Source organism: Dendropsophus ebraccatus, chromosome 10 (genome assembly GCF_027789765.1).
Source record: "Dendropsophus ebraccatus isolate aDenEbr1 chromosome 10, aDenEbr1.pat, whole genome shotgun sequence".
NCBI classification, from domain to species: domain Eukaryota; kingdom Metazoa; phylum Chordata; class Amphibia; order Anura; family Hylidae; genus Dendropsophus; species Dendropsophus ebraccatus.
This window is the reverse complement of record NC_091463.1, coordinates 55303684-55317346: the sequence shown is the minus strand read 5'-3', so window position 1 is coordinate 55317346 and position 13663 is coordinate 55303684. Positions and strand designations below refer to the sequence as shown.

The 13663-nt window shown below is 42.3% G+C and overlaps 1 protein-coding gene across 2 annotated transcripts in view; it reads right to left on the bottom strand.

The window, feature by feature from the left end:
• COL4A5 (collagen type IV alpha 5 chain) overlaps nt 1-13663 on the bottom strand; it is a 135870-nt gene that overhangs the window by 85585 nt on the left and 36622 nt on the right. For both annotated transcript variants that reach the window (XM_069942631.1, XM_069942629.1), the window contains exon 2: nt 8375-8428. In XM_069942631.1, the coding sequence (XP_069798732.1) occupies nt 8375-8428 (54 nt within the window). The remainder of the gene's footprint in view (nt 1-8374; nt 8429-13663) is intronic.

The following is a 13663-nucleotide window of genomic DNA, read 5'->3' as shown; positions in this document are numbered from 1 at the left end:
ATTTGCTGTGTTGTGGTATTTCTGAGCAGCATTGAATGTCATTACAAAGAACACTACCTCATCAAAGATACAAGACTTGTATGATAAAACAAAGTGTGCAGAACGTGTTGTAACTGAGCACATGCTGGCTCCTGCCTGCGGATGACTTGATTCTTTGCATGATATTTGTGCTCAGGCAGCAGAACAGCAGCACCACCCAGTACCTGGTATCAACAAGTCTGGGTAATAGCCCATGTCTCCTGCTTTATTATTATATTATCTAACATAATGTATCTGCGTATATATATATATATATATATATATATATATATATATATATATATACAGTTGCATATCATAATAATTATTAATATAGCTCAATTTGTTAAGTGATTATGTGCAAAGTGTTTCTACAGTTCTGTATTAAGGTGTTATGGGCACGGAGAGACATGGCTGATAACCAGGCAGGGCAGCTGCCCACCGTCTGACACCCAGTAGGTATTGTGCTTGTGTTGTATATTAATAGGTCACATGGACAATGCCTGCTGGGTGTTGGATGGATGTCCTGTGTGGCAGCACTGCCTCTCCATACCTGATGTCAGATAGGGTGCGTGCACAACCCCTTTAAAAAACGTCACTAAGCTACTAAAGGGAAGATCACATCACAGTTGATCATATCTCTGCTAATAAAATATATCTTAATGAAGGGTGCTGTAAAATATGTCTGTCTGCCCCCCAACTGTTGTCTGCAGTTTCCGCTGTTCTTACATTCACGTGCATTAACCCCTTAAGGACAGAGCCTGAAATGGCCTTAATGACAGAGACAAATTTTATGAATATGACCAGTGTCACTTTATTCATTAATAACTTCGGGATGCTTTTACCTATCCGGCTGATTCTGAGATTATTTTCTCGTGACATATTGTACTTTACATTTCTGGTAAATTGGAGTCGATACTCATAACGAATCTTTATGAAAAAACCCCAAATAATGTGGAAAAAATGTGAAAAAATGCATTTTTCCAACTTTGAAACTTTTTTGCTTTATATATTAAATAGCATTAGCAACATGTCTACTTTATGTTGGCGGCATTTATTAAATGATCTTTCATTTTTTTTAGACAATAGGAAGCTTAAAACATTAGCAGCAAATTTCCAAATTTTCAGTAAAATTTCAAAATCAAATATTTTTAGGGACCTGTTCAGGTTGTAAGTGTATTTGAGGGGCCTGTATGTTAGAAAGCCCCACAAAGCACCCCATTTCAGAAACTGCACCCCCCACACTCTGCAAAAGCATATCCAGAAAGTGTTTTAATCCTTTAGGGGAGTCACAGAAATAAAAGCTAAGTGTGTAAGAAATTTGAAAATTTTTATTTTCTGTGCAGAGATTTTATTGTAATCCAATATTTTTCATAATTATAAACCTATTATCAGAGAAATGCACCCCAATATTTATTGCCCCGTTTCTGCAGTTTATAGAAATACCCCATATGTGGCCCTATTGCGCTATTTGACGCAACCACAAGCCTCAGATATAAAGGAGCGCCTAGTGAATTTCAATGCCTCCGTTATATTTGGTCATTATTGACTGTACCACTTCAGGTTGGCAGAGGCTCTGGGGTGCCAAAACCTAAAAAACACCCCTAAAGGGACACCATTTAGAAAACTACACCCCTCAAGAAATGTAACAAGGGGTGCGGTGAGCATTTGGACCCCACATGTGCTTCACAGATTTTCCGAACAATATGGCGTGAAAAAAGAAAAAATTATTTTTTACACTAAAACGTTGTTCTAGCCTTCAATTTTTCATTTTCTTAAAGGGATAAGAGGAAAAAAAGACACAAAATGTGTAGCGCAGTTTCTCCCGAGTACGGAAATACCCCACATGTGGACATAAAGTGCCAAGGGGGCGCAGGACGAGCCTCCAAAGGGAAGGAGCGCCAATTGGCTTTTGGAAGCTGAATTTCACTGGAAAGGATTTCAAGGGCCATGTCGCATTTACAGAGCCCTCGTGCTGCCAAGACACTGGAAACCTCCCACAAGTGACCCCATTCTGGAAACTACACCCCTCAAGGAATCTAACAAGGGGTGCAGTGAGCATATGGACCCCACTGGTGACGGGCACAAATGTGGAACAATGTGACGTGAAAGGGAACATTTTAATTTTTTCACTTTCATGGCACAAATGTGCCCGTCATCAAGGGGTCCATATCCTCACTGCACCCCTTTTTAGATTCCTTGAGGGGTGCAGTTTCCAGAATGGGGTCACTTGTGGGGGGTTTCCAGTGTTTTGGCAGCACGAGGGCTCTGTAAATGCGACATGGCGTTCATCATCCATTCTAGCCAAATCCAACCTTCAAAAACCAAATGGCGCTCCTTCCCTTCGGAGGCTTGCCCTGCACCCGCATGGCGCTTTATGTCCACATGTGGGGTATTTCCGTACTCCGGGGAAATTGCGCTACACATTTAGTGTTTTTTTTTTATCTTTTAGCCCCTTGTGAAAAAATCATGACAAGATTAATGATTTAGAGTAAAAATTTTACAAAAATTACACTAAATGTTGGTCTAGCCTTGATTTTTTCCATTTCCACAAGGGGTTAAAAAAGAAAATGAACACAAAACGTGTAGGGTAGTTTCCCCTGAGTACGAAAATACCCCACATGTGGGTACAATGTGCCATATGGGCACAGGGCAAGCCACCAAAGGGACAGAGCGCCATTTAGAGGCTGGAATGGAGGATGGAGGCCATGTCGCATTTACAAAGCTCCTGTGCTGCCAGGACAGTAGAAACCCCCCACAAGTGACCCCATTCTGGAAACTACACCCCATAAGGAATCTAACAAGGGGTGCAGTGAGGATATGGACCCCACTGGTGACGGGCACTTACGTAGAACATGTGCCGAGAAAATAAAAAATACAATTTTTTTTCATTTTCACGCCCCAAATGTGGCCGTCACCAGGGGGCCATATCCCCGCTGCCCCCCTTGTTAGATTCCTTATCGGGTGTAGTTTCCAGAATGGGGTCACGTGTGGGGGGTTTCTACTGTCCTGGCAGCACAGAGGCTTTGTAATTGCATCATGGCATCCTCTAATGGGAATGGCGGCCATACCTACTTAGCTGGGGAAATTCTATTTTATTTGGGGGTATTAGGCCAATTATTAGTTTATAAGGTTGAAAATGACAGGTGTCCATCAAATTCAACCTGTGTTGATCCAGAGGAAGGAAAAAAACCCTCGTAAGGCAGACGACAGTAGCCTTATCACTGGGGAAAAATTCCTTCCCGACTCCATAATGGCAATCAGAATAATCCCCGGATCAACGTGACCCCTGAAATAGGAATAAGGGACAGAATTTAGATAATGTAGAACCCCAATGACGTGTGGTACGCCATGAAGTGATCCAGTATGCAGAGGCCGGGGTGATCAGGACAGGCGTCACACTGGAAAATGGTGCCCTTCCTGATCCCCCTGTTACACCACACTCTGCACTTCTTCTGGGGTCTCGTGTTTTCCAGTGTGGGGGATGTCACCTGGAAAATGTTGTCCTGGTGCGATACGGGGTCCCTCATATCCAGAAGTGCTCGGTCCGCTCCATGGCTGCTAAATATTAGGGCTTTATTACTACTTCTGATATGTTCGGATCGTGCCGCAAGCTACAGTAGCTAGGGCAGCGAGGGACCGGAAGAGGGGGTGCTGGTATAAAAGTTATCCCCGTACAGCTGGTAACCTTTATCCAGTAGTGGGAAGATCAGTTCCCGGACGATCTTCCCACTTGTTCCGAGGATGGGGGGGAGGGGGCATCTGGGGGCTGGATTCGGGTGTCCCTTCCTACATACACTCTAAGGGTACGTGCACACTGCGGAATCGCGACAGATAACCCTTCGTGCATTCCACAGCTGGCACCCACCGACGGAGTGATGCAGGCGCACGTCTCCATCCGTGTCATAGACTCCATTCTATGCTCCTCTGTTTAGGAGGAGCTGATTGGGGCTTGTGTGACCATGTGACTGTGGCTGGGCAAGGTTCTCACAAGAACTCGGGATAGAGCCCGGACATTGTGGAGGGTTCTACATGGGATTTTGGAGTATCTAATGAGTTAGTGAAATTGGAGGGAGATTCTGGTATCTAGGGGGCTAAGGTTCCTGAGGTAACGTTACTGTGGGGATAGTAACGACTTCCTCATAGGTCAGCTGTTTGACCTATGGGAGCAGAGTGTGGGAACTGTTTGTGACATATGTCCCAGTAACAGGATTTTCATTGGAGCATTTTTCTCCCATGATCCTCCTGGGCTGGGGACATATGTACATGTACTATTTGACAAGTTACAGCACATTTTTACCTCACCACCACCTCATCTGAAGAAGCTTAATCCTTTCTCTTAACTTGAGTAAACAAATGTTATGTTGTTGGGTCTGAGCTTATGGCAGGGCCTTATACAGTGCTGGAGTTGAGTAATGAATTTTCTTTATTAAAAGGATTGGTTACAAAGTTTTAAATCTATCTTTAATACACTGTCCGCGGCCTGATTTTCTTCAAATTAGTAATGGTGTCTGTCTCTTTATTTCTTATGTCTTATATCTTAGAGCTATGGTTATGTTGTATGTCCTTGAAATCCCACGTATGATGCTGTTGTGGTGTTGTGCTGAGCTGAGGATAACTAAGAGGGAAAGAGTTGTGGTCCGAGAGAAGGTCTGTAACAATGATAACAGCGGGCAGAAATTGGTGCTGGACCGCGAGAGACACAGAGAGGGTGAAGCTGCTGGAGATGAATGCTGAAGTACCCAAATAGGTTTCTGTGTGACCCATGGACTGCAGAGATGCCAAGCAATTTCTACTGGTAGACTCTGGTCACGCGGGAGCGGGTATGTTTTGGGCAGTGCATATGTTTTAGGCAGTGCACTATGGGTTGAGGCGTCTAAGCAGAGAAGAAGAATAAACAGCTTGGGGCTATGTTCCCACAACATCTTTTTTAGGCAAAGTAATGTCCGTTATTTGACAATGACGGAACTTAATAATTATCATGAACATTCTCGACAGATTTCATTGTAAAATTAAGTCCGTTATTTTTAAACAACTCAGAAAGTACAAGCCTCACCAAACTGCCAACTTAATGTGTCACTAAGGTTGTGCTTCCTTGTAAAAACTGCCATGCTTTCTATATCATGTACATATGTTCCTATAACCACCAAGTATACGTGCCTCTTGCAAGTAAAGCTGTTGCAAATTCTGCATTCAAAGAACTGTGTGCAATTCTTGGAGCACTGTTCCCGCCAGTGAGGAGGCCTCCACTGGGACCTGTGCTATAACCATAGGGGTTACATGCAGTATTGCAACTCTCCTTTATATTCTCCTAAAGTTGTGTGCATATATTTGGGCATTTGTAGTACTGTCCATTATTCAGTGCAGTAAATTGTCCTCCAACTGCAGACACGACCATTGCTGCTTGTTGTTCGGTAATGTCACAGCAATAACACGCTGCCTATACTTGGAGACCTGTGATGTCAGAGCTTGGAGACATCACATTGTAGCCGGACTCCGCTACAACCGCTAAATGGCTGAGCTGCCTTGAGACGTCATGTGGGACGGGAGAATGGGGTGGTGCCATCCGGTAAGTGACCAGCGCCTTCTATATCCACCCCCTCCCTGGCCGTACAATAAAAATGATCCCAGCCCAGAGTACCCCTTTAGGTGGATGGTCGCCATTTAATGGCAAATAATTAGTTATTTTAATACAACGAACGTTATTTGCCATTAAATGACGGCCATCCACTCAATTTCAACAGTGTGTGAACATAGACTTTCTGTGTTTTTAATCCACTCCTGGTTTTGGTTGCAAAATACTGACCAAAATTACTGTGTGAGAACATAGCCATAATACAATTTAAATGTCTGAAGAAATTGTCATTAGCTTATTGATAAATAATGGTACACAAGGACGGTGTAATGGGTTCACACCAGGAACATCTCCTGCAAGATTTTATTGGACAGTGTATATTGGAATAGAGACAACTACTGAAACATTTGATATTACTAACAGTCAGGATAAATATTCAGTTTATGAAATCGCAATGTAATACCAAAAAAAGAATAAAAAAGAATGAATAAATGACAAGAAGAAAGAATAAAAAATGACAAGTTAAAACTTAACAGCTATGTCACCAGCTTTGGCTGGCAATGCTGTCTGGCCAAGAGCATTGTGTGCATCCCTCCTTCTCGGCACCTTTGAAGCCTCCTGACAATATCACAGCTTTGTTCAGCTCCCTGTAGAAACCCTTTTTTTTTTGTTATTAAAGAAACAATTAAATGAGTGTCTTTTGCTCATGCTCGCACAGTCTTTTTTTATCCTCCTGACTTGTTATTAGCCTGCGGGTACATATGATTACACATTTAGAAAGCTGATTTGATCATTACTGGCAAAGTTGTGTGCATGTGCCACTAACCTCAATAAGAGTGTGCCAAAGTTGCTATGGCAAAAACTCAACATTTGCTTATACAAGTTACACAGGTTTTCTATTACACCTTACCCCAGTTTTTACTGGCTGGAAGAAATAACAATCCAATAATAACAAATAGGGATTTCGGTAGTGTGGGTAATGAGAAGGTTGACATTAGATGGGTGCACTGTCAAAGGTGTAGGTACCCCATGTACATTTTGTCATGTTTTAACAAATCCAAAAATATTCCATTTAGGATTAATTATCTCCTATTTCCTGAAAACCACTTATTGGCCCAATTTCCTTTTTGGATGACTTATCTATTTTAGTGAAGGTCACAATGAGTAGCTGGATCTTTGCTGGAATAAGATGAAAGCCCTTTGGTTATCATTAAGTGCAGGGCAGAATAAAATTGCATATTGGACTAGAGATTATTTTGTGTTTAAGGGCCCTATTCCACGGGACGATTATCGTTCAGATTATCGTTAAATCGTTCGAATCTGAACGATAATCGTTCGGTTGAAATGCAGTTAACGATTAACGACCGAACGAGAAATCGTTGATCGTTTAATAAGACCTGGACCTATTTTTATCGTTGCTCGTTGGCAAATCGTTCGCATTGAATAAGACATCGTTCGGTCGTTCTCAATAGATACGAACGCAATAGCGAATAAATAGCGAAGAGAAACGATCGCAATTACGATCATAAGTAACGATTATCGTTCCATGGAAATGAGTGAACGTTTTCAGGTCTTTCGCAATAGCGGTCGTTTGAGATCGTTAATCGTTAACGATTATCCAAACGATAATCGTCCCGTGGAATAGGGCCCTAAGACTCAATGGGCCTCTTAAAGAATTGTGTGGGATAAAGACAAGACAATCTGTTAAAGGGGTACTCCAGCAAAGAAAATAGTTCAAATCAACTAGTGCCAGAAAGTTCCAGAGATTTGTAATTTATGGTGCGTTCACACCTACAGGATCTGCAGCTGATTTTCTGCAGCAGATTTCATTTAAATAACTGAACACAGCATCAAATCTGCTGCAGATCTGCTGCAGATCCTGTAGGTGTGAACGCACCCTTACAGTACTTTCCTTCATATAAGACTACTTTTTAACCCAGGAAAATCCTCTCAAATGTCAGGGGTCGTCTTATACGCCAGGTATAGTCTTATTGGGCGGGTGCTGGTACTTGTATTAAAAAAAAATCTCAAATCTTCCAGTAGTTATCAGCTGCTGAATGTCATGCAGGAAATGGTGTATTTTTTCCAGTCTAGATAGCAGGAATGATTTTTCTTTGGGGATTAGCTACTACTCAGGACAGTTCCTGACACTGACAGAGGTGGCAGCACAGAGCACTGTGTCAGATTGGGGAGAATAGACCCCCTCCTGCAGGACATACAGCAGTTGATAAGTACTGGAAGACTGGAGATTTTTTTTTTAATAGAAGTAAATTACAAATCTCTGGCACTTTCTGACACCAGTTGATTTGAAAGATTTTTTTCCCCACTGGCTTTGCTTCAAAGAATGTTTTAAAAATTAGGATGACTTTTTGTAAAGTTGAAGAGGACACCAAGAGTAGGGTGCAAGACACTGAATCAATCTTCATAGGAAGATAGAGAAAGAAGAAAGAAGCCACCTACAAGTATAATGCAAGCCTTCTTTTTAGATTAGAAAACCTTTATGGCGGATGGAATACCTAGAAAAATGCTTTTAAATTAAGGTGAAAAGGTGAAATGAGTCAAATGGTGACTGTGGGCGACAAGTCAGAGATAATACACTGATACACAAGATACATTGATTGAGTGCAATAAGGCTATCTGTACCTGAACAACAATTAAATGACATTTTCAAAGCCATTATTACATGTACCTAATCTGCAGCAGAATAAGTATGTGTGAATGTCCCCTTATAGGGATAACCTACAGTATACAATCTAACAGGCATAGCTGGGTTATAGTTACCTTGTCCCCCTTCACACCACTGCAGTCACATTTTGATGTACAACCCTGGCAAGCCTGTAAAACAAAACAAAAAATGGATTACATTTTATTCTACTAACATAATATTCAGAATGTAAAGAACATAATAAAGAAGAGTCAGGCACCAATATAGACATGCATTTTACATATCTCAGACACCCACTTGTATGATTCTGACAGGCTATTAAGGACAGGGCTTTGAAGAAGCAGGTGTGAAGTACGGGAAAACATTAAGCTCAAGGGTATGCCATTATATATGTCACTACCTGTTGATGCTCCTTCCAATAAAACTGCATTCTAGTATTCATACACACCAAAAATATACATGGGCACATCAGGGCAATGGTTGCCTTATCCTGCAAACAAACTATGTGGCAAGTGAGTGGTTAAATATGAGGTTTTATCCGTGTTAACTAACGCTGCAAGGTCGCACCCGCTGCTGAAAAATGTTGGGGGCCCGATGAGAGCCGCAGCCAGCAACATGAGGGAATTGATTAGTACTATAATCTTCAAAGTCGGCAGAAGTGCTGGCTCAGCAGCCGGGCTAATCTGTGGACAAGACGTTACAATGGAGTCAGCACATCCCGGCTACCCACTGGTCAACAAGCAAGCCTGATATTCACATGGACCACAGCTTGTATAAATGGCAGGGGGTTATCAGACTGTCTTACAATCCAGCACAGATGACGATACATGCCAAGGAAAGAAATTATTACATTTGCATTCATTTTTTTTGTGATACATGGTATTAACAAAAATGTCCAAGGGTTTGGGGGTTTTAGCAAAAAGAGTGATATATAATACTATTTAGATGTAATATTGTATTCCCCATGGAGGGACAATTCATTGTCATGTTCCTCTGTTATTCCACCTGGAAATGTATGACTGGCCTAAGTATTCCCCTTAATAACATACATAACAAGCCTTATACATTATATACGTGCACCACTATACAATGATTTACAGTAGTTAAAATGTCTAAAAGAAGGATCTCCTGAGAGGATGTCCAGATAATAGAACCTCTTTTAAGGGGTATTCCCAATAATCCCCCATTTAAACGTTAGGAAATAAACTGTTTGGTGGAGATCCATCCACTGGGAACCCCATTGTTCAAGGGGATAACAATACCCCAAATGAATGGAGTGCACCATGCCTGTCTCGCCAGTGATCCAGTCATTGTCTATGGGTCTTCGAAGCATTTGCAAACCAAGAGAACCCCATACAACCAGAGTGCAGGCCACACATGCACAATGCACTCCATACAAACTTTGTAAAAACACTACAATACCTAGGTAAAGAGTTAAAGTATGCTTTGTAGTACAAAGCTGCATTCACACTTATAAAGTCCTCCTGCCATCAGAAGTCATTAAGGTGGTCCATGGTGGCTTCTCCCCACCCCATCAGCTCTGACTGATCTCTCTCTCTATCTATACCAGAACAGAGAGAGGTCACTCAGTCAAGGCTGGTGAGTGGAGAAACACTGCCAGTGACTGTCCCAATAACTTGTAGTTCAGGCAACATGAAAGCAAAGACAGGACCCCTTTGAAGGGTTGCCCCACCCAGACAACCTTCTTGTAGTATTGAGCCACCCCCAGCAATAAACTGATCATTGTGAGCTCAGCCCCCAGTGTTTAGCTGCTATCACCTGCACAGTCTTTTCCCTAGTAGGGTACAGTATATAGACTGGTATTACATGAGGTCGCTGTGGTGATTTATACAAGGGGAAGCCATTATAACACGTACTGTACAGTGTAGGGCAGTAATTCTCCAATGGTGAAATAAGCTGTGAGACCCCCCATCTTTGAGCCCCCCCAGTTGTTGGTAAGATGCAGCTCAGGAGTCAGTTTCTACAGAAGTGATCATATGCTGCAAAGGACTTTCTCTGGCTGAAGAAATCTGAGATTCAGCAAAGGAATTCTCCATTGGTACCCATTGCATTTATAGAACATGGCCAAGGCAAGGGTCACAGGCTGCAGCAAATGGCCAAAACTACTGTATAACTGCAATAGTGTGATAAACAATACAGCAAGAGCGCTCAATGTGAAAATCTCACGAGCCAGCACGTCGGTGCAGTATCAGTGTATTAGCCGCCACACGTGAATCATACTTCCTTACAGCATGCAGATACACATTCTATATCATATGGTGTAGGAGGAATCCTGCAGTAACAGATGCAAGGTGTGCACATTGTGATTACATTCTTTATAAGCTGTCTACAAACTGCTAATATATGCACAACCATCATTTTCCTATATATTCATTTGTGGAAGGTTTCATAGTTTGGAACACTCAACAAAAAAATCAACTCACCTGCATAGTGTGAGCGTGTCCTTAGGGTGCCTGTACATAGAAGTGTTTTTTGCATATGGTTTAACTGTGAATTGCTGTAGTCACTGACCATGGGAAGCACATGGGTCTTTGGTGCCTCACCTGCTGTGGAGCATACACTATTGCATGTAACAGCACCCTAAAGCCCCTATCACACAGGCCAATCAGTAGGAGCAAGTGAGTGCCCACTTGTCAAGTCAGCGCTCTCTTGCTCCTCATTCCCCGTTCGCTGCCGGCGCTATTAAACTCACAGACATCGAGCGGGTAAGAGCCAGGGAGCTGTGGGGAGCTACAGGAGGGGCTCCCTGGACGGTTTTTAAATTGCTTGGGGAGCCTATAAGAGATAGTAGCGGTCTATTACATGGAGCGACGGCCAGCAGACCGTTGTTATTGTTGACAAATCTTTCAACATGTTGAAATGTCAGCTGATCATTGCCTTTTAGCAGGAGCTATTGCACCAAGCAGTTATCGACTATAACGCCTGATAGTCGGCCAAATAGCGCCGATAATCACTTGGTGTAATAGCTAAGGCTATGTTCACATACAACAATGGCCGCTGTTTAACTTGTTCCAGCGGCTGATACTGCCATATTGGCAGCAGGAGCATAATTTTATTTTAATTGGAATGCAAGCAAATTTGGGTGTGTGTCTGCACTCCAATTAACCATTGAAGGTATGAAATGGTATGACTGTCAGAATGGCCATACATTGTGTGAACGAAATGGGAACAACGGTCATTGTTCCCACCCTAGTGGACGGAAATAATTGACACATCAATTATTGCCACGGCCATATTTAAATATCGGTCTTTCTTCCCCATAGGCTTAAATGCAGTATACTGTGCATATACATGACCGTTGCTGTATTGAAACCAAGGCAAACATATTAATTACATTACCAACGAACGTTCTTTTTACTGAAAAGAACAGCAGTTGTTAATAAAATTAATACGTTGTGAAAACTTAGCCTAAGGTTGTATAGATTTAATAAGAGATCATCGGAAGGTAATATACCTGTGTGAAATTTGCTTTAGTATAAGTTCATGATCCTCACAATATTATGCTCACTTGAATGTAATACAGTGAAACTTCCCCGGATGACCAACTCTTTAAAACCATTTTTTTTTACTCAGAACAGATTTCAAGTGTTCCACAAGATATCACCCATATTCACTTTTCAATGCAATTTTAGGTGGTCATCTCAAAGAGGTGTCACTGTATGTTTTGTTATTTTATTCCAAGATTTACCAATAACTAAAAAAGGAAAGAATATTTACCATGAAAACATGATGTTTCCAATGCACAGCAGTCCCTGTGACAGCCACAGGTGACCACTAGAGGGAGTCCCTTATCTCCACTTATATCAAGATTTCAAACATGCATAGTTTTCATTTAGCACTAAGAAATATGATATCGCCCTCTACTGTTATCTGAGGTCGCTTGCACTAATCTTTTTATCACAGATCATTTGTATATTATATTACTAATAATTGCCACCCATAAAAAAGCAGACCGGTGAATGCATTGTTGAACTACACTGCTCAAAAAATAAAGGGACCACTTAAGCAACACAGTGTAACTCCAAGTCAATCACAAATCAACCTGTCCAGTTATGAAGCATCACTCATTGTGAATCAATCTCTCATGATGTTGTGCAAATTGAACACACAGCAGGTAGAAATGATTGGCAAATAGCAGGACAACCTATATAAAGGAGTGATTCTGCAGGTGGGGACCAAAGACCATTTCTCTGTTCTCATCCCTTTTGGCTGTTGTTTTGGTCTCTTTTGCATTTTGTTGTTGCTCTCACCCATAGAGGTAACATGAGGCAGTGTCTACATCCCACACAAGTGGCTCAGGTAGTGCGGCTCATCCAGGATGGCACATCGATGTGAGCTGTGGCAAGAAGATTAGCTATGTCTGTCAGCTTAGTGTCCAGAGCATGGAGAAGATACCAGGAGACAGGCCAGTACACCAGGAGATGTGGAGGGGGCTGTAGGACGGCAAAAACCCAGAAGCAGGACCGCTACCTCCTCCTTTGTGCAAAGAGGAACAGGAGGAACAGTGCCAGAGCCCTGCAATATGACCTCCCTCCTGCAGGTCATTTTGCCTGCAGGCATATTGCCTCCTGCAGGTCATATTGCCTGCAACATCCTCCACCATGACGGTTTGGCAGTGGGTCAGTAATGGTGTGGGGTGGCATTTCTTTGGAGGGAAGCACAGCCCTCCATGTGCTTGCCAGAGGTACCCTGACTGCCATTAGGTACCGGAATGAGATCCTTAGGCCTATTGTGAGATGGGACAGTGCTAGAACTAATGTAGCTGAACATTTGCACACATACTTAAATAGTAATACGTTACAACTCCGTTTGGTTATTGCTGGTGCCCTCACTGCAAGCACCCAGCTGTTCCCAAAACCAGTCAAAGAAGCTGACGTGATCCCAGCATAGCCGTTTGTCAGTGACACAGGTGGTTTGGACACTTCTAGAATGCAGTATCATGTCTAGGGCTAGTCCTGTGTAATGTAATGACAAGTCGGATGAGCTCAGGAGAGGGATGAGCGCTGTGAAAGGTGTCCTCAGGGCATGAATGCTTCTCATACTAGTCAATCACAAGCCTCACAGGAATGTGTCTCTCCCAGGAACATTTTTAACATTTTGCTAGTTTTCATTTTAAGAATCAGAGAAAGTTTTCCAAGAGTAACCCTGGGGGTCTGTCCGATTCTAGGTGACACGTAGTGCAGCTGATTGCATCCTATGATACGGAGAGGTGCATGCATGTTGGGTTTATTAGTGACACAAACTCCTTTTATTTCCTATTATCTATGTTTGTAGCACTCCTATTAACTTTAGGCTAGAAAGAAAAGTGTAAGTTGATTTGCATAAAAGCACCTTCCATGCAGCAATAGGCAGCAAATAAAACAGAGCAGTTGGATGAAATAACT